Raw genomic sequence first — 25571 nt, 5'->3', positions numbered from 1 at the left:
TTAACCAATGACTTAAATTCTGCCAAGTCACTGGTTTTACTAGCTAGCTCAGGCGACCCATTCCATGCTCTAATAGCACTAGGGAAGAAGGAGCATTTGTACAAATTTGTACTAGCATATGGGTCGAGGAATGTACTTTAATCTTTGTGTCTTTCAGAGTGTTTTATTAAATTTTGTTTTTGTACTTGAAGATTATGGTTCTGCGCTTTATGTATAATTGCTACTTTACTTTTGAGTCTTCTGTCCTGAAGGCTTTCTAAATTTAGTGATTTTACTAAAGGTGTTACTCTAGTCAAATGGAATCTTAATAGAACTTGCTTAAATTTACGATCAAATAACATATACAGGACTTACTAAATATTGAGTCTGAAACCCATGCAAAACTCTCTCTCTCTCACACACTGGTCTTCCACTCGTACTAAGCTCCACTTTTCCAGCCCAATGACTTTTGTTCATTTCTTTTCAGAACTCCGGGTATTAATTTTCCATTTAAGATGTGTGTAACTTAAATATATTTAGGGCTTCTATTTGTGGTTAGTTATTACTTTTAATTATGATACAGATTTTTTTTGTATTTGAGAACATTTCTAAACAATGGTTACTATATTTCTACAGTTATCAAGAATAAATCAAAATCCAAACTGGAGGGTAAATTACTAATACATCGAACAAAAGACTTTGTTACAACTTCTTTCAAAATACGACATTTTTATTGAGTTGATGTACAACATGTTGAAATTTTACTGTATATTTTTATTAACTTTCGACTATGTGTACTGTTATTCAAGCGGAGCACCACCATATCTTTGTGATTCGGACAGTTTCAAACCTGCACATGGAGCTACATCAACTGTTACAAACCCATCACCATTTTCAATTTCATTGAGTCAGACCTCATATAAATCTGGCGATACAATACAAGGTAAATCAAAATATATATAATACATATATATATATATATATATATATATATATATATCAAAGTAAAGTTGGTTGGTCGTTGTGCTGGCCACATGACACCCTGCTCGTTAACCGTTGGCAAAAGTAGCACGTGACCTTAGTATTATCTGTCCTATAGATCGCAAGGTCTGAAAGTGGAACTTACTTTTTACCTCCACCCGCCAAAAAAAAAAAACGTTTGAAAATGTATTTCATTTTGTTTGTATAACAATTTCTCATACAAACACACGTATTAATGAAGCAATTTTGTATTTGGGGGAGGGGAGTTTCTACAATGGTGAATTGCGTACCAAAGAGTACTTTTAGAAATAAAAAAAGTAGATGTATTATTTAACATATGTATTTATCCTTTAAATATAGATTTTAAAACAAGAAGAACATTTAAAAAATACTTTCTTAAAAACAGACAATACTTCTTCTATACAACTTCGAGAGCGATTATTTTATTAGTAATGAATGTTATATTTAATGAAAAAAAGATTTTTTTAAACAATAAAATTATCATACATTAGTAATTAAAAGCAAAAAAATCGCTACATAGATGTATAAAGGAATTATCTTTTTTTTCAAAAAGTATTTTTATATTTTTCTTGTTTTGTAAATAATTATAATGACATATATAGAAAATTTGTAAACTTAGGGACTAAGAAAATTGGTTATTTTGTATATACAGTCAGGTACACAATTAAAATAATTGTGCAAAATTTCAACTTGATCCGAAATTTGGTGTGCGATTAATAATAATAATAACGTGTATAAACCTTTTACTAGACAGATAGACAGACACAGTGAGCTGATATAAGCTTTGTAAAATCATTATCATTATAAGTTTTTTTTTAAAGAATTTTTAATTACATATTTTCGACAGTGACATTGACTGGTGGTCAGTTTAAAGGCTTTTTGATTGTCGCAAGAAAGGCTGCTGGTGGTAGAACAAATGTCGGAACATTTACGACATTGACAACACACGAAACAACAACGTGTAATACTCCCTTTGTAAGTAGATCTTATTCAAGGTGTTAGAGGCTATTAGTCCATACAAGAATACTGTGTGCATATAGTTTTATATGGTTTTAAAAAGCTCTTTGTCTGTGAAATTTATAAACTCATAACATATATTTAGTCAGGTGTAACTCACAAGGCCAGTGATATCAAAGCGTCAGCTACTGCCAACTGGACTGCGCCATTGGAGGCGGTTGGAGATATTATCTTTAAGTAAGACTATTTCTCTCTCTCTCTCTCTCTTTCCCTCACACAAACACACACATATTTTATAGTCCAACACACATTTCTTCCCAATCGTTCATCTTTCTTTCTCGTTCTCTCTGTCAGTGGCGTCACTAGGGTCGGTTTAGCTCAGGGTGTCCCCCCCCCCTTTCCATTGCTATCAACTTTATCCACTTTTCCCAAAACAATTCATTTTGTTGAACAATGCAGTAAGCTGATTACCTATTTTCATCGATCTTTTGTACAAATGTAAAATTAGTCCATTTTAATTGAATATCCCATTGTTTAAGACATTTTTCAAGAGTTGTGCTTATTTTTCAAAGTGTATTTATTAAAATTACCTAAACACGTTTCCTTTGTTAGACTTTAGACAGAAACGGTAGAATATTTCGCTGTGTTATCCAAACTTTTACTACTACTACTAAAGTGGAAAATGTTAGTTTGCGCTACTTAAGTCATCCATTGGTCTCAGGGAGCGCTTAAAGATCACCTATCGAGGTCCGGGGCGAAGCCCCGGCTACCAAGCATTTTTCAGCATTGCTGAGCTTCAAAAACTCATTTTCCTTAAGTCTATCATGTACAATTTTTACTAGAAAGAAGTTTGCAGGTCAAATAAAATTTAATTATAGAGAGGTGAACGGGTCGTATCTGAAGTGTGAGAGACATTCGAGGCTGTGTTTCTCTTCTCAAACTTTTATCGTTGGCGCCCGCAATTTTTTTTTTCAGAAATAGTGCTTTGCAAATAATTTTAGACTGTTTTGTATATCCGAAAACGTTCTTTCTGGAGACAGTGTTAGAGAGACCTCAAGTTTTCTATCCATCCAGCAAAGCGGTCTGTTGATGCGCGTTATCTCCTCCAAGCGTTTTCCTTCGTTCTCAGCTTGTGTAGTGTTTCAACGTATTTTTCTTCCCGTAGTAAGAAGAGCCTATGTCAATGTTAAATTATATCGGAGTAGGACGACCTAATAAAGAAATATTTTCTTGGAATCTATTTATTCTAGTTAAAAAAGGCTAAAATTAAGTCTATTAAAGAAAGAGGCCGCATTGGCCAGTACTATTATACGAGGGATGTTCAAGGTACATATAGCACACGTATGTCTTAAGTTCATCTTCGTGTTCAGTAAGAAGCTTTGTGGCGAACTTTTTAGTTTTTGTCATAAAAGTTATTTAAACACTTGAGAGAGTTTATATCATTCTGACTATTCAAAAAGAATCACGTCAGTAGAGACGTTTTTAAATGTCTTCTTCTAAAAGTTTTTAATCGATATTTTTTGCGGACGCCTCACGCTAAAAACAGTAAAAATTTTAAAAGATCCTTATTAGTAGATGATACGAAGTCTTTAACTTACAATATTTTAACTTTCTAAACATTGATAATGTCATTTCACTGGGTTAATATTCAAAATTTGATTGATAACTACAATAAACAGACAACTTTTTAATATATAACCGTGTAAAATAATTTGAATTGCTTCACCCTCTACCCATTGGTCAGGGCGTCGCGTCCTCACCAGAGAACGTCTACCCCCTTCTCAAGGGGTGCCTCCCACCACAGCTTAAGGAAAGCTGCTGTAGTTCATGCGAGTTTGTAATGGTCTTGTTGTCCTAAGATCATCCTCATCTTTAGAAAGGCGGCCTGTAGCGGGACTGTTTTTTTCAAGCAAAAAACATCAATATTACGATGGTACGTTAGGCGAGAAGAATTTGTTTGTACTGCCTTAAAGACGGGGTAGACTCTAGAATCGATCTTGCTACTAACGTAGAAAAGTTCTACCTGGACGATAAACGATGTCACATAATTAATAATTTAATTTGTCTGAAAATTTAGCAAGTAATACAATCTATTTCGCCTAATTAATACTAAAATATAAAATAACTACAATGCAAATACAAACAATGTTTGTTCTTTAAAAAAAACTGCCTTTGCATCCCCTTTGTTATCACGTAACGTTTTGGACATTTTTTACCAAAGAAAATAAAATATATACAATAAGGCCTAAAATAAAATATATAGATCTAGATTTGTATACCAGATATGCCTATACATATTTGGGTATGTATCTTGAGATTTATTTATTTTTTAATCTGCTAGTTTTTGCCAATATTCATTTTTTCCTATTCGAGTGTCACTCCCTAATGGGTGTCACCCGGTGATGACCGAACCCCCAGCACCCTTCTCTCACTGCTCTTTGTCTCTCTCTCTTAATGCGTTGTGAGTTCCATATTTACTGACATATTTTTAACTTCTCTTCATTTTATTGTAACAACGAAATGAGAAAATAAAATTTGAATTGATACCAAGTCGATCTGTCTAGACATATAAGCGCATGTATCGTTCCCATAATTCTTTTGGTAAATAAATAGAAACATTTTGTTTTTCCCGAACCTAGGTATACTGTTGTCATTGACTTTACCAATTATTATTTTGATTTAAACTCATCAGTGGTAAAAGCTCTACAGCCATCAGAGGTAAGTCTAATATAACATACAACTCAATTATTTTACAATATACTTTTTTCATGTCTCCAATCAGGAAGTTTTAAGATTGGCCAATATGAACAGCATGTATGCTCTCCTGACACAAAGAAGATTACGCTGGCTCGGACATGTCACCCGCATGCCAGATGGCAGAATCCCGAAAGATATCTTATATGCTGAGCTTGTGGAAGGAGTCAGACCCAAGGGCCGCCCAAGACTAACATATAGAGATGTCTGCAAGCGAGACATGAGAGCCTCAGGCATCAGCGAAAGTATGTGGGAAAACATAGCCAAAGACCGGAGTGCATGGAGACAGACTGTGCGTGCTGGGACAACCCTTGCTGAGAACAAAAGAATTGAAGCGGCTTTAATCAAGAGGGATAAAAAGAAAGCTGCCCTGTCTGCTAGCCCTAAATCAGAGGCATACACATGTACGAATTGTGGCAAAGTCTGCCGTTCTAGAATTGGCTTGATTAGCCACACCAGATTCTGCCCCGTCTCAAGATTAAGCCAAAACCAGTGACTCATTTGGGCGCATCCATTGCCTTTCGAGACAAAAGGAGCCATATATATATATACTTTTTTCATATCAAAATTAAAAAGAAAACAACAACAAAAAACTGGGCTCATTTAAAAGACTGTCTATGTAGATGATAACAATGGTAATAATAATAATAAACTGAAATGGAAAAAACAAAGAAAATATGGGAACCTAGGCTTGGAGATTAAGCATTTATGGAAGTTATCAAAAAAACAACAACAACAATATACCCAATTGTTATATCAACTGAGGGGATAATGACAACTGACCTCACAAATACCTTCAAGGCCCTTAACATTCCTAGGAACATTCTCGTTGCCTGTCAGAGGGCGGTACTGGTGCAGAAAATTCCTCAGTGGAAAGTGTTAATAGTACTTCAATGAATTTTGTTTCTCTTTAACCAGAGAATGAATACTCATTCCATTCTAACATAATAAAGATAATAATAAAACCCGGATAATATTCGTACTTTTTTAATACACTTTACTCACATTTAAAAGGAAATAATAGTCTGGTATTGTCCAACAATAGAATAAACTGATTGGCTATCAGGCTGTGGTTCGCACCTTCATTGGAGATTAGGAATTTTCGATTCGATGCTTCTCTCGGCCAGACTATTCTATATACACTAAAGAAATGGGAGTGAAAATGAGAATGCTATAGTAGCAAGGAGATATGCTATGTAATAGTGATATCACAGCCAAAGTATTTCAAAGTAAATATACAGAATTCTGTTTTATTTCAATGATTTCATTGACAAGGAATTCAAGAATTTAGAAATCTATTATTTAACTCCCTATAAAATGGAAGCACACTAATGTACAACACAAACTAATATTTTATAAAAGCAATATTGAATAATTTTTTAAAACTGTTATTGTGATGCAAAACATGACTGGCTGAAATGGGTAATACAAATATGTATCTATTTTGATATCAGAACTAGATGATTATTCAAGGATAGGAGAGAGAGAGAGAGAGAGTGAGAGAGAGAAAGAGAGTGAGAGAGAGAAAGTTTTTTAGTGTTAGTTCATTCTTACATGAATATTTTTAAAAACTAAAATACTATTGAATATTATTATTGCATTTAACAGGGTACATTTTTTAAAGATCCTACATGTGGAAAAGGCAGAGGTTGCTATAGCAACTGTATCAACAATGAATGTGACTGGGAGACATCTTGGCAAGACAAGGGAGATTACCTAATTATTTCTTTGAGATCTGTATCTAGAGTTGATAACGTCTATGTCTCTTTGGGATTTAGTAATCAATCATCCATGGTAATTGTATTGCAATTTTTAGTAGGCTTTCTATCTATCTATCTATCTATCTATCTATCTATCTATCTATCTATCTATCTATCTATCTATCTATCTATCTTTCTGTCTATTTATCTGTCTGTCTGTCTATTTATCTGTCTATCTATCTATCTATCTATCTATCTATCTATCTATCTATCTATCTATCTATCTATCTATCTATTTATCTATCTATCTATCTAACTGTTTGTCTGTTTGTTGTCTGTCTGTCTATCTATCTTTATCGATTTATTAAAAAGTCAACCTAACATTGTAGGTATAGGATTTGTAATGTAAAGCTATAATATTTTTTTTCTTTTAGGGCACAGCCATTGTTTATTCGTGTGTTCTGCAGAACGGATCTATTGGACTAGTTCCTGGACAAACAAATGGACACAAATATAATCAAAATAATTTGGTAAGAAACGGCTCAAAGTATTTGGAATGCCGCTAGTTTGGCAAGTTTGTATTTCGTTATTTTACCTTTCCACTGGTGGAGACAAATTAAATCGTTTTTATCATAGTTGGAAGAGCGCGGGTCAAATAAAGTAAGAAAAGGGTAGAGTGCAATATTCATGAATGCAATAAAATAAATAAATAAATAAATAAAAATAATTGCCTGTCAAGTAGAAAAGGGGGCAGTGTTGGCCAATACTCTATGCGAAGAACATTCTGTGTACATATAGAGCACCTTCTTCTATAATGGGTGTGATCGTAAAGTTATCTTTATATTTAGTAAGACTTCTTGTCGCTTTTGTAACACAAAAGTCGTCAACAGAATGTTTTTCAACTGTGGGAAGAAATTCGACTGATCTTTGGTAACTAACTAGAGAAGAATTGCGTCAGCTGAGCTCTATAAAAATGTCTTCTTCTTCAAAAAAAATGTTTTGTTGTCGCTTTTGTTGAAAAAAAAAAACAAAAAAAAACAAAAAACAAAAAAAAACTGTAGATATTCTAAGAAATCGAACCGAAAAAATAAAACATCTCTTATTTGAAATGTTTATATTTTTTAATGAAACATTTTGTAATAATTTCATTTTACTGGTCAAGCATTCCGAAGTGAATTTATAACTGCCAATAATAATAATAATAATTTTATTTATAAAGCGCTGTTAACAAACAAAATGTAGGCTCAAGGCGCTGTTATAACATTACAAACACAAACACGACAGCTAAGATGACAGTTAATCTAAAAAAGTTTTAAACAGATATGTCTTAATGTTCTTCTTAAAAGTGGTGTAGCATGTTGTCTGCCTGAGATCAATGGGGAGTGAGTTCCAAACCTTTGGTCTGTGAACTGAAAAAGCTCGCAGACCATAGCTTTTGAGGGAGAAACGTGGCACTACTAAAAGCGTTGAGTCCATTGAGCGCAGGGCTCTCTGGGGGACATATGGAGTAATCAGTTCGCTAAGGTACAAGGGCATCTCGTTGTTATATATACACTGATGACAAAGTGTGGCGACCTTGTAATCTATTCTCGCTTTCACGGGAAGCCAATGGAGCGTGCGCAAGAGCGTAGTAGCAGAATCTTGTCTAGTTTTTTTAAGGACTTATTCGAGCGGCGTTGTTCTGTATACGTTGCAGCTTGGCTATTTTGTCATCAGGTATACCTGCTAGCACGGCGTTGCAGTAGTCAAGGCGGGAGAGTATGAATGCCACAGCTAGCGTTTTTGTTGACTCCGTTGTTAAATATGGTCGCAGCTGCAGATAAAGACCTTTGCAGAGCTGACTTATGTGTGGGTTGAAAGATAGTGTTGAGTCGAAGAAAACTCCAAGATTCCGCATTACATGGACAAAAGGAACATGGCAGTTCGTGATAAAGAGAGAATCTTTGCTTTCAACTTTTGAGACATTGTTCCTAGTGCCAATCTTAATTATTTCTGTCTTGTCTTCGTTCATCTTGAGTTTATTTTCAACCATCCAATCGCTCACCCTTGCAACGGTACTACTGATTTTCTCTGCCAGATGCGACACCTCTGAGGGTACTGATGAATCGTATAACTGTGAGTCATCGGCAAAGAAATGGTAAAAGATGCCGGTTGACCGTATGACACCGCTGAGTGGATATGTATACATAGTGAACAGTATTGGGCCTAGAACTGATCCTTGGGGTACTCCGTACTTTAAAAGTAAGCTTGTTGATTCCGTACCGCTAACAACGACACTTTGGGTGCGTTCAGTCAGGTAGGATCCAAGCCACTTTAGGACGACTCCTGTTAAACCAAAAGTTGCAGAAAATCTGGCCATCATAATTTCATGGTCTAGCGTATCAAAGGCTGCGGACAAGTCCAGCATGGAAAGAATTGAGATGTGACCTATGTCGGAATTGTGAAGTAAGTCGTTTAGTACCCTGACCACTGCTGTCTCTGTGCTACGGCACTTCCTATATGCAGATTGAAATTCTTCTAAGAGACAGTAATGTTCAAAATGAGAAAGAATTTGCGCTAACATGATGCTCTCCAGAAGATTTGACAGGAAGGGAAGATTTGATACCGGGCGATAGTTTTTTAGACATTCCGGGTCAAGACTGGATTTCTTTAATAAGGGCCTGAAAAGTGCATGCTTAAATTGCTGGGGTACAATGCCTGAAGTCAGTGAAGAGTTCACAATATTAGTAATTGTGGGTACAAGTTCATCTAAACATTCAAGGAGCAAGGAATTTGGAATGGGATCAAGGTCACATGACTTATTTGGCATCTTTAAAATAGTATTTTTGACATAATCTTCAGATACACGCTGAAACTCGCAAAAAGGAGAACTTTGATAGATTGGAGAGTGGTCAAGCTGTGATGAGAGGGATGGCATGTCATTTCTAATCTGCTCAATCTTCCCAATGAAGAATCTATTGAAGGAATCAGGGAGTTCAGCTACTGGGATAGATGACGGCAAACGTTCGTTTTTTGCTCCCCCTAACATTTCAGCGGTGATCCTAAATAGCTCCTTTGAAGAATCAGAAGTTTCGATTTTTTGTCGAATATGACTAGCTTTTGCGTCTCTAATCATACGGTTAACCTTGTTTTTTTCTAGTATGTATATTTGTCGATGTATCGTCAGACCTGTGTTTTGAAATGTACGTTCGGCACGTCGGTTAATAAGTTTGGCAGTCTTTATGTCTTCCGTCATCCAGGGTGCAGATGGCCTAACTGAGACTGTACGAGTGACAAGAGGTGCATGGCTGTCCAGCAACTTTTTCAAACAAGAATTGTAATTGCTGAGAACGACTGTGTTGCTCTGTTGCAACAACAAAGAGGTCACGTCCATTTTGAAGGAGGCAATATCTATGGCTTTAAATTCACTGGAAGTTACGTTTTTCTTTGGCCTTCTTGCTTTTGATGGGCGCATTTCAAAGTGTACAAGAAAATGATCTGACAAGCCGCGGTCTGAGACATTGAGTTTGGCTATAAGCTCACTTGCATTTGTAACAATCCAGTCAAGGGTATGGCCTTTGACGTGTGTCGGAACATTTATCAGTTGGTCTAAGTTGCGATCCTTTAGCGCATTTTTCAGCGACATCGCGTATGTCTCATTTTCACTGTCAAAATGCAAGTTCACATCGCCTATGACAAATAGATCTTTTTTTGATGTGACTGTCAAGGAGGTCTTGAAATTCTTCGATGAAAACTTTTGTTGTCAATTTATTTCTCTTGCTTGGTGATGGGCGGTACAAGAAAGTAAAAGTCATTTTTCTACTGTGGTGGGAGAGGCGAAACTCGCACATCTCAAAGGTGGTGTACGTTGAGCTGTCAGGTCTTATTGTTACATACTTGGCTAGACTGTCTCTGTACAGTATTGCTAGAGCTCTCCGCTGTCTGTTTTTCGAGGTAGACTCTTTAAAATAAAGCCTGGTGGCGTTAGCTCAATGGTTTTTGACTCATCACCAACTTCTTTAAACCATGTCTCACTAAGGAAAACGATGTCGTAGCTATCATCAGTGATGGTGTCTGCAAGCTCGAGAGCTTTGTTACTGCATGACTGGGCGTTGAGGTGCATTATTTTAAGCAGACTGGAGGATGTAGTCACCAGAGGCGTAGCACATTTTGAAGACACCGGAGGAGTAATATCACGAATTATAGGTTTTTGATGGGGACATCTGACCTCTGTTGTGTGAGGAGCAATAGGGGTGGGGTGGTTAATAAAACAGTTTTGTAGGGAACTGCTGAACTCATAGAAGAAATGACAGGGGTGGGGGTGGGGTTAACAACACATTTAAGAGTCCTGGAAACTGTGTGACATGTATCTGTTGAGTTGAATTGCGATGGGTTATACCATAGGCGAATAGGACGCCCAGCCCTAGACCCACGAACTGTCGGCAGTTTACGCCCGATGCTAAGTCGACGAATATTTCGGAAAACCTCGCTATCTAGTCGTGATTTGAGTAACACACATGTGCGTCCTATGCGACGTAGTAGATTAGCGTCCATGACTCCAGTACGGCGATTTGATACACTAGGACTGATGACACACAGGTTTGCGCTGCGACTGCTATGTAGTGGCCACGGTACATGGTTTTACCAAGCACATCAATCCCTCGGGCTATGAGTATCACTCTGTCACTGTTTATCTAGATGCTTCTTAAACTAAAGGATAGTAAATGAATACAAAAACTTTGTTTTTTATCCCTTGAAAATTAAGAATAAAACGAACGTCTTGAGCCCCAATAATTGAGAAACTCTGACTTATTGCATCAAATTGGATTATTGTTGCTCCTATCTGTAAGCTAGAGGGTTTAAGTTGTTTTTTTTTATTGCCTTGTTATATAGTCGTACTTTTGTTTTATCTAATGTATAGTTGTTTTCTGTTATCTAGCTGAATGTTGTATTGTTCTGTGTTGTGTTTGTTCCAAGTTGTATTGTCTACATTATATCTATAAATAGACCTAATAATGTATTAGACATGCACACGGCTCTCTCTATCGCTTTATTTTCCTCACTGTGAAAGACTAAAAATGACATAAGCAATGAGGTCAACAGCTACACAGATGGACTTCTGCAGTGTACTTTCTCTGTACAGAAAGTGACCAATGACTCAAACAAATACAATCTTACCGAGCCATGGTACTTGGTTACTGCAAGAGGAGCATACAATGAAAGTAAGCTATAATGATTGTTTCAGTACCTGAATACATTTTGACCTAGAATCTAAATTTTAAATGGGCTTTAAAAAATCAAAACAAAATTTGAACAATATTTTTTTGAGAGGGAAGGGAATAAAATTGGGGCTTATTTGGATATATTAATTATTTTTAAAAAAGCTTATATCAACGCAATCTTTCTTTCTGTCTAATACAAAGGTTTACACGTTATTTCTCCCACACCCATGCGCGGATCAAGCTGAAACTTTGCATAATTATTTATTGGCATAGACGAGACATGAATTAATTGAAAAAATAATTGATTATTTACTGGTAATTAGTTATTTTGTATAATACTAACAAAGGAAATAAATCCTTCAGTATTCACAGATACAGCGAAATATGTAGGTTATCGTCCCCTTAGATAATTGAACACGTTATTTTCCCCATACTCGGATCAAGTGGAAACTTTAAACATTTATTTATTATACCTAAAAAAAACGTTTAAATTAAAAAAAAAATAACCTGTCAATTAATTATTTGTAATTAACTGTTTTGTTTGATACCGAATAAGGGAAATAATTTCCTCATTATTGAAAGATATAGTTGTACTTGCGGAGCTCTCTCCGTTAGCTAAGCTTTGTTTTTTTAAAGGATTTGTTTAACTACTTTACTTGTTTTCCACTTCCTGCTCTATTTGTACAGATATAAATGTATTAGAGACATGGCATTCATACACATTATTTTGACATCAAATTTGCAATATTTTAATTCTTAATACGTCCTATAGATACAGCTGATACACTGGGGTGGTATTGCAATGGGATATTATTTTAAAAAAAAGAACTATAATGTCTTTTTCTTTCTAACGATTTTTAAATTTCTTTTTCTCATAGTTTCTTTGTAATAAAAACATATTCTTTAAATATCACAGTTAAATACTATTTCCTTGTACTGTGTAGGTGGGTTGATCAGACATAGTCGTATTGACAGAAATGTCACGAAAGATAAGGTCAATCTGACAGACAGCACAACGGACGTCCATTTCTCTACAGTTGTACCAACAACAGCGGCGCCCACAGCTACAGTGCAGGTATCTGTTTTTAAGTTTCGATTGTGAAAAGAAAATAAATATTTGGCATTCTGTGCTCAAACTACGTGGTTAACTCCTCCCCTCCCCCGCTGCCTTACAAAGCAATTTAAAAAAATAATATCTCTTTTTTTTTGTTTTTTGTTTGTTTGTTTTTGCTTCTTTTATTAACCGTTGGACAGATGAACGTCTCATCTGAAAGATAGGATGTGTGAAGAAACAAGTCCTTTTACGTATTAAGTGCCTTTTAATTGTGGAACATTTCAACATAACATCTATACACGGCAACGTTATATACAGATACCCATTTTTACTCGCTGACTTCCTCTCTTCTTGTTTACACACTCGTCACTTCGCCAAAGTCCCCTAACACTCGATACCCAACACTTGACCGTGTGTCACGGTTGACCACACAGTAACCGTGTCAACACACGAAATTTAAATTTAATTTTATTATTTTGTATTCTGCCACGGTGTAATCCTAGAACTATTGTAACAAATTTATATCATTAAAGTATTTCTTCTTTTTCAACGGTTGTCATGTTTGAAATATTGTTTGGTCACAGATAGGTAAATTTGGTAAAGACAGTGACTGCGGATCCAAGAAAGGTTGTTATAGCAATTGCATAAATGATCAGTGCGATCTGCTGTTAGCATGGACACCTAAGGGAAATAACTTTGAGATGACTTTGAAGACTTCTGCTGGGAATGCCAATGATTATTACATTGCCCTTGGATTATCGTCGTCAGGAAAAATGGCAAGTTTTAATTTTATAAAAGACTAGCTGGATAAGACCCGCGGCCCGCGGGCCTTAATTTGTATACCACTCATCTAGTGCATTAGAAAGAAAACAAAAACAAAAACAAACACAATGTTATAAGTAAAGCTAAGGCGTGAATCTAAAATGTTCAATCACAAATTTTATAAAAAAATTGATCTAGTATGTAAAGGATATTTAAGCCATAGTCATCACTAACGAACACTTTAAAGTAGCTCTGACCTACATCAATTTGTAAAATAACTGATATATGTCTAAGACTTAATTTTCACTAGCATAACACATTTTGCATTATAATAAAAGTTATGAGATTCAATTTGTACAAAGATATCAGCTCACTCAGTCTGGTAAAAAGTTTCAACATGTTTTTTTCTCCCATTTCTCATTCTCGGATCAAGTTGACACTTTGCACAATAATTTATTGAACCTGACAAGACAGGACACAATCAAAACAAAACTTAACCAATTAGTGAATTAAACATAGGTGATAAATATCTTTGTTTGATATTGAAATAAGGGGAATAAGTGCCGCTCTGGATGTATTTATGGATTTGATCACCTTATTACGTTTTGACATGTTTTTTCGCCCACTTTTTTGCAGAATTATTTATAACCCATGACAATGCACGAATCAATTCAAAATTTAATCAATTAGTTAATGAATTAGTATTAATTAATTAATTTTATTTTAGATAGCATAAAGAGAGCTAAACCATGCCATTTTCAAATAAATAGCAGTAATAAGCGGTTCTTTCCCTTAGATAAGGTTATTGCTCATCCATAAGGTAATCTTTTTTTCTATTGCTCGTTTCCTGTTCTTCAAAATGTACATTGTCTACTAAACTTTTTAGTGCCACATAATATAAATTAAGAGTAGTCTTTAGAATGAAATGACAGTTCAATCATTTTTAAATTTTGTCCAGGGCCCTGCCAGTGTGATGGCCTGTACTGTCAATCAAGGCAACACCGTGGACGTCCAAGCATCCCACAATACAGACGGCTACAGCAATACACCACTGGACAACGTAAGTTTGGTGAAGATGAAGAGAGAGTCACTTAGCTACTTAAGTCATTTGAGTCACTTGAGTCACATGAGTCACTTGAGAAACTTAATTCATTTGAGCCACTTGAGCCATTTGAGTCATTTGATTTACATGACTCTCGAGAGTCACAAAAGTCATTTTAGTTCTTTGAATAAATGGATTAATTTGATTCACATGATCATTTGAGTCGCATGAATAGCTTGAGCCATTAGAATTATTTTAGTCATTTGATTCACGTGAGGAGCTTGAGTCATTAGATTCAGTTGAGTAGGTGGAGTCACTTGATTCATTTGTATAATTTGAGTAACTTGAGTCATTTGTCTTACTTGATTACCTTGAGTCATTTGAGTCCCTTGAATTCATGTGACTCACTTGAGTCAACTGAGTAACATCGCCAGTTGTGTAAAATGCAGATCAAATAGACTATGATAAAAGTAATTCTGTTACAGGTGTCAGAATTTCTTAAAATTCGTCACGTCCATTTCAGATGTTTGTGTGTGTGTGTGTTATTTTCTCTCTTTCCGCCCCCTTCCCCCCACACACGCAAAAGTTAGCTCTTTGTGTATTCTTGCTCAGAGCTCACGTTGTGTGACAATATGTTTAGAAGCTGAATGTGTGAAATACTCAATATACTTGATTACGTCTGAAGTCATAGTACATAAAGATTATAGAATAAGTTATTTTTATTTACATATATTTTTTCGATTTAGCACTTTGTGAAATATTGTTTAAGATTCTTTTGTAACACTTCTAATACATGCAGTCCAAAGAAGGTTTATCTCTCATCTCGGGCTCCTATAAAGATGGTATACTCCAGTGTACATTCAACAGAGTGACGTCAAGCACCAACAATTTCAATATTTTTGATCTCACGAAACAATGGTATTTGATCACAGCCCGTGGACCTTCTAGTCAAGGTCAGTTAAAATCAAGACAATGCTAGAACCGGCCTTGATAAAAAGGCACTTTGTATCACTTGTACTTTTTTTTCCTTATTGATTTCTTTAGTTTCTATGTGAATAATAAACTTCTAAATCAATGAAGTGCAACAATGTAGATGTGCCATAAAATATGTAAGAACTTTATTGCACCTCACTTCTCTATGATGTCACTGTGCAGGTGGAAGACTGTTACAACATGAAGGAAACGAACGTTTTACCTCGCAAGCTCAAATAGACTTTCAAGATGTGACTGTGGACATCTCACTGGAGGCTTCCAAATATCCAATGATCAAAGCCCACGGTGAGTCTCATTAACGCTTATAAAACTTCGTATGAAATAATATATTATAAACGTGGGTCGTGGCATAATACAAAACTACAGGATTGGATGTTCATGATCAATGCTCCCTTGATGTGATGTTTTTCTGGGGGGGGGGATTTTTTATAAATTAGATATCATACAGGCAGGGCCGGATTTAAGTATGTGTTAAAAGACTTAGACTTAGACTTAGATCCTCCCGCGCCGTTCGGCGCATTGGGCGGCAAGCTGTCTCCATAATGATCTGTCACTGGCAATGTCTGAAGCCTCCTCCCACCTGGTGTCCACTGTTCTGAGGTCCTCCATGAAGGTGTGTCGCCAGTTAATACGAGGACGTCCGTGTTTGCGCTTTCCTCGTTTTGGCTTCCATGTTATCGCAACTCTTGGTGTGCGTAATTCATTTTGACGTAGAACATGTCCCGCAAACCTCATGCGACGCTCAGTCACAACCTCACTAAGTGTTCGACTCCCAGTTCGGCATAGGATTTCCTTGTTTGAGATCCGGTCTGTGTAACTGACTCCCAAAATCCGTCTCAGCCATCTCTGTTGAGCCACATTTAGTCTTTTCTCAATTTTGACAGATGACTTCCACGTCTCACATGCATATGTAGCAGTTGGAATGACGATTGTGTTGAGAAGGGGTATTTTTGTCTCGAGTCCAATGGCTTGGCTACTCCAAATAGGCTGCAGCCTTTGGAAAATGCTCCCTGCCTTTCCTATTCGACATGCTACATCATGGTAAGCATCTCCATCATTTGTTATGATGCTGCCAAGGTACGTGAACTTGTCCAGCTCTTCAAGCTTTGACTCGCCAAGTCTGACGGGGACACCCTTTGCCTTATATCCAACTCGCATAATTTTAGTCTTATCCAAGTTTATGCGGAGGCCAATTTTGGGTGCCTCTCTGTCTAGGCTCTCCGTCATTTCTTGAATGCATTTATTTGTAGCCCCGAGTAGTGCAACATCATCAGCAAAGTCCAAGTCCGTCAATCGGAGTTGTTCATGCCATGGAATACCAAAGGCGTTCATGTTTATTGCTCTCCTCATTATGTAGTCGATGGCTAGGAGGAAAAGGAAGGGAGATAAGATGCATTCCTGTCTCACACCTGTCTCGATTGTAAAATACTCTGTTGTTCCCTCTTCTGTTTTAATGCAGCAACTAGACTGACTGTATAGGTGTCGTAGGATCTGGACGAATTTTTCTGGGATACCGTATTCTCTAACTATTTTCCATAGTGATTCTCGGTGGACACTATCAAACGCTTTTTTGAAGTCCACAAAACTGATCGTTAGCCGTTGTTGGTACTCAAGACTTTGTTCAATATTTCGTAAAACGAAAATCTGCTCTGTACATGATCTGCCTCTTCGGAAACCTGCTTGTTCTTCTCTGAGCCTTTCATCTACAGACTGTTGAAGCCGTCTCAACAAAACAGTGCTGAAAACTTTGCCTGGAACAGAGAGGAGAGTAATGCCCCTCCCGTTGTTGCAGTCTGCCAAGTTGCCCTTTTTTGGAAGCTTTACAATCACTCCCTTTTGCCAGTCCTCTGGGACTTTTGAAGTTCGCCAACAGAGATTTAAGAGATCAGTCATTCTGTTAACAATGCACTGTCCCCCATATTTTAGCATTTCTGCTGATATCATGTCTAGTCCTGGTGCTTTGTTATTCTTTAGCACTGCTATGGTCATGGTAACCTCCTCAGCAGTTATTGGGTCTGTCTTGACCTTGAGATCATTGTCTGGAGAGGGGTCCTTGAATATGTACGTTAGGTCTGGCGAAAGTTGGTTAAGGGTCTCTTTAAAGTGCTCTACCCATCTTGCACCCTGTTCTTCTTTCGTTAACAAAGTTTTGCCTTGCTTGTCTTTTATTGGTGCCCCATGTCCACTCTTTGCTCCAGTGAGATCTCGGACAATACGATGGAGGGTTTTTGTGTCATTTCTGCTTGCAGCTGCTTGTGCCTCTTGTCCCTTCTGCTCAATCCAGTCCCGTTTATCTTGCCGACAGCTTCTCTTTACTTTCAGATCTGCTTCCCTATAGGCTTCTTCCGCTAGGCTGCGATCCTGTGTTTCATTTTTCTGATCTCGTCTACATTTGGCCTCTTTCCTCTCATCTATCAATTTCCATGTTCTGTCTTGTATCCACCGTTCCTTGTATGAACCTCGCCTCCTTCCGATAACTTCTTCCGCGCACCCAATAGTGGTATCTTTGAAGTTGGCCCACTCTTCTTCAAGGGTCAATATATCTGCAAGAGCCTCAAAGCGGTTCGTTAGTTTCAATTGGAACTGTGCTGCAGTATTAAAAGTGTTAAAAGAAAGTTCTATAAATCAAATAAGAACATACAACTAAAATGTTATTTAACCTTGGTTAGGCCAATAATAGAATACGCATCCTCTGCTTGAGACCCCTCAGCTCAAGAAAACATTAAGAAACTGGAACAGACACAAAATAGAGCAGTGAGATTCACGAATATTCACATTTGACATTTGCTATTAGAGCCTGGAATGGGTTGCCTGAGCTAGCCAGGAAAACCAGTGACTTAGCAGAATTTAGGTCATTGGTTAATATGCATGACTAATGCATGACGCGTATGACGTAATCATCTTATTTTTTGAAGTAACGTTTGTATTATATAAGATAAGATAAGATAAGATAAGGTAAGATAAGAAGAAGATATGAGGAGGTCCCGTGGCAGGATTTTTTTGTAGGCTTCTACACTTTTTTGAAAGCCTAAATGATTGAATGAATGAATAAAAATACTTAGATCTAAAGCTTTAGTTTAGTTAGAAGAAAGAAATACAGTTCTTGTCAATTTAACATGACTTTCATTTTTTTTTTTTAAATTAATATGCATATTTAGGTTTTAAAAGTGTATATATTTGAGATTGTGGAGGATAAGGTCCTCGGAAGAGGCCCCTGTCTTAAATCCTTTACTGTATTTACTTATTCCAACCATGCTGCAATCGTACTCTGCTTAATCATGACATTTTGATAGCCGCAAAAAATGCATACATAAAGTAAGAAAAAAGTTAAAAGTTTCTGACCCGTCGAAATTCGGATATATATGTTTCCTTTTTGTAGAGGCCCCTTTCTTGTGGATTCCCTGGGGCTATAGCCCCACCTGCCTTCCTTTAAATCCGGCCTTGCATACAAGGATTCTAATGTTAGTCCTCATTTAAGCTTATCATAATAATAGGCTTGTCGTCGAGTCCGAAGATTAATGAGGAATGCAGTATTTCTAAGCTTAATATAAACTTTATTATAACCGTAAAAGGAACATTTTAATAACCTATTTGACATCATTTCTTGATACTCAAGTCTAGATTATAAAACTAAACTAACATTACAATGAACTCAAATCTGCAGCTAGTCCTGATATTTCATAGCAGTCATGGTGCCAAGGCTCACTTTTTAGATAGGTGGTTAACTTTGTTTAACTACGGTGCATTTTGGGGTACAATTTTCCTTTAATAAAATGTACATAGTGTGAGTTGTGGGTTACATCACTCATTAACTGTACACTGTGCATTGGGTAACGTTTCTGTCAAGATGTCATTTCATTTACTATTGAAATATCTGCAGGTTGCCTGATGGTAATTGCTTGGATGTTCCTTGCCAGTATTGGTCTGGGCTTTGCCAGATTTTTGAAACCTTTGTGGCCAAACAGCATGCCTTGTGGAGTTAAAGTTTGGTTCGCTGTAAGTTAATCAGCAATTGCTTGCACTGACGAAGTCTGAAATAAATAACAAATAAACAAACAAAAAAACCTGATTAACTTTATAATAAAAAACAAAACAAACAACTACAAAAACACTAACTTTTGAAATATAACTAAATAAGAAGATATTATTTTGTTTTCAGTGATCACTAATAGAACTTTTTTTTTTACAAAGCTTACTCTGTCTGTCTGATAAAAAGATTAAACACGATATTTGATTTAAGTTGAAACTGCACAATTATTTATTGACAAAGACAATGCATGAACCAGCAGAAAAAAAAAACCCAAGTAGTCAAATAATTACAAGTAAATATTTTTGTTTGATACCAACATGGGAAACATGGGAAACTAATAATTCGGTATTCATATCTAAGGCTAAATATGTAGAGTTTATCCCCATATATAATTGTACACTTTTTTCTGCCACAGACATTCTCGAATCAAGTTGAAACTTGAAATAATTATTGATTGTATCTAATAAAACATGAATCAATAAAAACAAATTAACCAATTTATCATTTAATTATTGGTAAATAATGATTTTGTTTGATATTGAAAAAGGAAAATAACTTCTAAATTATTGAGAACTATTTTTGCAAGTGTGGATTTCTTTCCCTTAGTTAAGCTTTGTTTTTTTTTAACCTATTTTTATGTTTTGATTGTTTTATTTCACTAGTTTGTAGAGTTCGATGGATATAGACATAAGCTCTTCAAAATAATTGTTTGTTTCAGATGCACAGAGCATTCATGGTCCTAGCCTTTGTGTGTGGATGTATTGGGTTCATTCTTATTTTTGCTGAAATTAAGGATTACAGCGAGGTATTTGTTTAATCGACAGTTTAAGTCTTATGGTACAAGTTATTCTTTTGTTCCTGAAATATGATAAAATATTTGTATCCAAATGTTATATTTTTATTCATTCATGATTCTTTCAATTGTTCCATGCTTGTTGTTCACCATGATTAAAAAAATAATTTTAAAAAGCAAAATGCAAACCAAAAAAACAAACAAAAAACAAACCCATGAAAAACAAGTAGTCACTCACAAATAAACTGCGCGCGCAAGGACATTTTTATTTGGCTTGTAATTGATTTCCTTGGTTTAAAATAGAGACATACGTGTAGTTAACGTACTAAATCATTCATTTCTAATTTATGGAGGCGTGGACAGTGTTAGGGCCATATTGTGATCAACCCTACACGCTCTTTTGTCTTTGTCTTGTATGCAAGGGCTTTACCCATTATACCCCACTCTAGCAGATTTGAACAAGTCAAAAGTAGTTTCCCTTTTCAGACCTTGTGATCTATAGGACAGATGAGGTTAAGGTCATCTGTTTCTTTGGCCAACGGTTAACGAGCAGGGTGTCGACACAACGACTAACCACCTTTAATTTGCCAAAAAAAAAATTCAGGTGCCTATTAGAGATGGGTTGACCCAGAGGCCCCCTAAAAATCCCGAAATTCAAAATCCCAGATTTCCCCGAGATTCAAACCTAGGACATCAGGTTCGAAAGTCAAGCTCTTAACCACTCAGCCGCCGCTCCCCGTCTTATATCTTTTACTGGTGCAAAACTGTATCTCTTAGCAAAAAAAATTATATATATAAGAATAAGATAGAAGGACCCTTAATAAGGCCTCAAGCTTCAGTGCAGTAGCACACGTTGAACACATCCTAGTGCAGATCTAAACGATACAATATAAGACTCGTTACACTAGTAACAATGTACTTTGAAAACATTTTTGAGAAAATTTGGATTTTTCTAAATACATAACCTATTAGGTTTTTTTTTTACTTCAATACATTATGTGTGTATATCTTTCAGATCCAAGGAGAGTTCTACACAAAGGCTCATCCAATTTTAGGAATTATAACAACAGCGTTGCTTGTCATTAATGTAGGTCAAGGTCTTCAAATTAGAATCAGAATCCTAACATACAAGTAGAGAGAATAGAGACATATAGACACGACTATTAACGTATAGAGACATATAGACACGACTATTAACGTATAGAGACATATAGACACGACTACTAACGTATAGAGACATATAGACACGACTATTAACGTATAAAGACATATATACAAGTGTAGAGACTTATAAATATTTTTAGAAATCTATGAAATTGAATGCTATTTACACTTTTAAAAATGCTAGAAACTAGTTTAGAAAAATAAATGTTGTTGTTTTTTTTCAGCCCTTCATGTCTCTGTTAAGATGCACTCCAGACAATCCTAACAGAGTTTATTTTAACTGGGCACACAGGGCAGTGGGCACTATTGCTCTCATACTCTCCAGTAAGTGGACAGGATTGGACTCATTGTTAGTGTAGTATTCAAGTTTAGTCTACTAGACCCTTGTACATTTTATTTTTCTGCCCATTCTATTTCTCTCCACTAATAGCTCTGGCCATAACTGTTGGCCTCTACCTGCCTAAAGCCCAGGTGGACACAGACGCAGGTCTAATCATCATGATAGTCTACTCAGCCTGGCAGTTATTTTTCTTTTTAATCATGTCAGTTCTTAATGACTTGACGGTGACTGTTCTTGGAAAGAAAGCAAGCAAGCCAAAGAAAAAAGGTGACACAATGCTATATAGGCTAGTTTTTTTTTTGTTCTCAATGTTCTTACATTAATATAGATCTGCTTTTTTATGTGCATTATTCATTTTGTTATTAAATTAATTAACTCACACACAAGAGACTCTCTCGATACAAATGTAACTATTGTCTTTAACCAAGATCATTGTAAATATTTAATGGTTAGAAGATTCCAATTGTTAGAGTGATCTTTCGTTTAATATAGATTTAGAGGGTGATTCTTATGATGGCTGTTAATATATATAAATAGCTAGATTTTTGGTGTTGCCGTTGTGTTCATGTTGTGTTCATGTTGTGTTCATGTTGTGTTCATGTTGTGTTATTGACTTTTTTTGGTTCTGTTTATTTGAAAGTCCTGTAAATCTCTTTTCATTTTCTCATTTTTTTCGTATGGTTCTCTAATACCGCCTCCATATTTCGCTACATGGTTCTTTTCTTTTCTCTTCTCTTATACTTAAATGCCTTAAAATATTTTTTTTAATGTTAACTGGATATTTTTTAAAAAAAGTAAAGAAAGAGCAGATGACTGTGATTTACTTAATGATATCAATCCCCTGCCTTTTTTTCTTTTCAAAATGTTTATTTAGTCTAAACATATGCGTTACGTCTATATAGACATAATCTCTAAAAGCATTATTTCATTCAATTCACGAAGGTAACGCCTATGTCATGAATGCTGTCGACGACTATGATAAAATCAAAGAGACGGAAACTGTGGACACTAAGCCAGCACCTCCGGTAAGCGTTGCGTGAAGTCTTTGTCTTCAATCGAGTCCTTTAAACTGTTTCTGGAGCACTTCAATATTTCATGCGAAAATTCAATATTGTTAGGAGTTCAGCATAAATATTGCGATAAGTGTAAATGCTTAGAGTTAGCTATATTTTTATTTTTATTTTTAAACATTTTATGTTATTTCTGTGCTTTTAAATTGTAATTAAAGAGGTATAGTTTTTACAATACCCCTATTCAAGTGAGAATTTTATGGAACCTTCAGGAACAAGGACGCTGATCTCAAAATACGATTTCCCTAGAAATTTAACGGTTGATGTATATCGCTATATATATTACTAGCTCGTTGGCCACATGAAGAAAACTCTAGTTTGGCCGTTATAATTTTTGAAAGTAAATAAAAAATAAATGTAAATTTAGGTTGAGTACTAGACTTAGATCTAGAGCCAACATCGGTTTTGAAATGACTATCGCGTTCTTGAAAGGACTATCGAGTTTCTTGCCAAGGCTCTAAGGGAGGGCTAATCCTTCCAGCCTTGCTACCAAATGGTGTTCATCTCAGGTCACTGGCAATGTCTGAAGCCTCCTCCCACCTGGTGTCCACTGTTCTGAGGTCTTCCATGAAAGTCTGTCGCCAAGTTATACGAGGACGTCCCTATTTGCGTTTTCCTCGTATCGACCTCCACGTCATCCCAACTCTTACTACTTTAAGTTTATTGAAAGATATTTTTACGTAAATCTAATATAGATTGCATAAAGTAGATCTAGATCTAGACTAGATCTTAAGAGTTCTAAATCGGGTCTTAAGTCTAGTGTTAGATCTAGATGTCCATATAATTACAATACCAATAAATAATGGCACAAGTGTGCACTGCCCGCTGGCCGAATGGGTGACATCGTTCGTTCAAGCAGCTGACAGTGTCAAAAATCACCTTCACCAATCCCTTAGTTCGTTGCAGAACCACACGAGATCTGTTAATCATCTTCGTCCATTCCTCTCTGTCCTTTGCCCTGGACAGAATTCCATTCACTGACAGGCCTGTCCATTCTTTGATGTTGTCTTCCCATCGCTTTCTCTGTCTTCTTTTTCCTGGTACTTTTCTTGAAGGAAGATCTTTGCGAGCCCTGAGGATCTTGTGAACCTGACCATAAGAGTTTGAGTTCAATGCCCGGTTTGAACCAAGCATTTTTATATTAAATTTTCACAAATATTTTATTATATTGTAAGATTTATAATGGCGGTATTGTCTTTTTACAAATATTATTTAAAATGTTTTTCTTGTTGACATGTTTAGAACTATTCGAAAATTACAATGTCTTAGTATATCAGAACCAATTCATGACATTCTATCTTCACAGAATGATCTCCTTAAGAAGTTCTTCATGTCACTTCATGGTTGTGTTCTGTCTGCTCTGACCATTGCCTTAGTGTATTACATCATTGTTGGCAACGTCTAGATGTCTCTCGCTGACCAGCTGGACTGGACATATGAAGATAGATTAAAATAGAGTAATAGGAACATGACTTAGTTCAATGCAGTTTAGTAATCATAAGGTTTAAGTTCCAAATATTGTATTTATGTATAATTCTGTGTGGAGTTAGAAGAGTTGTAGGGTATATGATTGTGTTCACAATAATGTAGCTGTGTTAGAGTTACTAATCCTAATCATCTTGAATTAAAGGAGAAATCAATAAATGTAAAGTAATTATGATAGAGAAAGAATGGAGTTTGGAAATTTAAGAGAAATGTAACAGTTACTTGACAGATGAGCTAAAGTTAGTGTCGTCTTTGTACAACATTTACGTGATGCGAACATATATATGTACTGTCTTATTTATTATTTATGAATAATGTTATATGATAATATTCTGAAAATAAATTATCTTTTTTTTAAACCCCTTAGTGTTAATATCTCTCTATATATCATATTCTTGATGGCTCAAGATTATTGACACGGAAGAAATATAAGAAAGATCACTCTTTTATTTCCGCAAGTCGGACGGACTAGAGTTACCCTACGAAAAAAAGGAGAGAGGGGGAAGGGAGAACAGGTAGTATTCACCCGTCACAAAATAGCTGGGCCGGACTTAACCGTTGTGACCATGAAGTCATGAAAAGATCACTCTTTATTTTATTTCTACCCCCCGTAGTTTTAGTCACTAAATAGCTGAGCCGGGCTCAACCGTTGTGGGGCCCTATGCAAAACGGATTTCGCGGGGCCAAGTTTGGGTAGGGATACGGATAATGAGTTAAATTTAAGAGTTTGTATTAGAAAATAAATTCGTCTTTGCATTTTATTCATTCTTTACTACGTACAGAATTACTTTACGAGCCTTGCGTGTAGCGAAGTCATAGGCCTACAATATATCGTAAATTTTTTTTTTACAACATAGATCATGCTCAAGAGCAAGAATTACCAAATGTTTCAATCTTTCTACGAGAATTGTTGACCTCAAATAATTCTTCATTAGTTTGAGGCGCGAGAAGCTTCTTTCACCAGATTCCACAATTACGGGTATTGCATAATGCCGTTTTTTTTTTCATCGCTCGTAGGATTGGCGTTTTCCATTTTGAATGACACTCCAAATGACAATTTGTTTTCTATATATTTCATGAGTTTTCAAAAGATTTTAATAATTTCATGAAATTTTGTAAATCAGGAGGCTGCGGGAATTCTAAGTTATAAAATGGTTTAATTTAATAATTTACACCTAGAATTAGCGCGGGTACTTTGAAAGTGCGGGGCCCACTGCGGTCGCATAGATTGTATTGTCCTAGGGC

At 35.9% G+C, this 25571-nt stretch overlaps 1 protein-coding gene across 2 annotated transcripts; it reads left to right on the top strand.

Moving 5' to 3' along the window:
- The first annotated feature begins 428 nt into the window (after positions 1–428).
- Positions 429–24685, top strand: LOC106059870 (putative ferric-chelate reductase 1). 2 transcript variants are annotated; one of them, XM_056006756.1, is made up of 20 exons: positions 429–496; positions 616–922; positions 1829–1956; positions 2084–2175; positions 4578–4656; positions 6301–6486; positions 6827–6922; positions 11443–11593; positions 12538–12668; positions 13232–13423; positions 14368–14469; positions 15251–15404; positions 15607–15729; positions 19325–19440; positions 20193–20279; positions 21283–21354; positions 21656–21755; positions 21862–22038; positions 22714–22796; positions 24148–24685. In XM_056006756.1, the coding sequence occupies exons 2-20, from the start codon at positions 721–723 to the stop codon at positions 24244–24246; spliced, it is 2370 nt and encodes a 789-aa protein (XP_055862731.1). In that variant the 5' UTR covers positions 429–496; positions 616–720; the 3' UTR covers positions 24247–24685. The 2 variants fall into 2 exon arrangements, with proteins under 2 accessions (XP_055862731.1, XP_055862724.1); XM_056006749.1 differs by having other exon boundaries at positions 439–922.
- The last annotated feature ends 886 nt before the right edge of the window (positions 24686–25571 follow it).

Source organism: Biomphalaria glabrata, chromosome 1 (genome assembly GCF_947242115.1).
Source record: "Biomphalaria glabrata chromosome 1, xgBioGlab47.1, whole genome shotgun sequence".
In the NCBI taxonomy this organism is placed as follows: domain Eukaryota; kingdom Metazoa; phylum Mollusca; class Gastropoda; family Planorbidae; genus Biomphalaria; species Biomphalaria glabrata.
Note: the sequence above shows the minus strand (reverse complement) of the source record. Positions and strands in the feature narration are given on the sequence as shown.

Bases quoted from the DNA above. Each gene is read 5' to 3' on its own strand.
- LOC106059870 (XM_056006756.1), top strand. From the start codon at position 721: ATGTACAACATGTTGAAATTTTACTGTATATTTTTATTAACTTTCGAC. The intron at 2,176-4,577 runs GTAAGACTATTT...TCCCGAACCTAG, and splicing joins GTTGGAGATATTATCTTTAA to GTATACTGTTGTCATTGACT. The intron at 6,487-6,826 runs GTAATTGTATTG...TTTTTCTTTTAG, and splicing joins TTAGTAATCAATCATCCATG to GGCACAGCCATTGTTTATTC.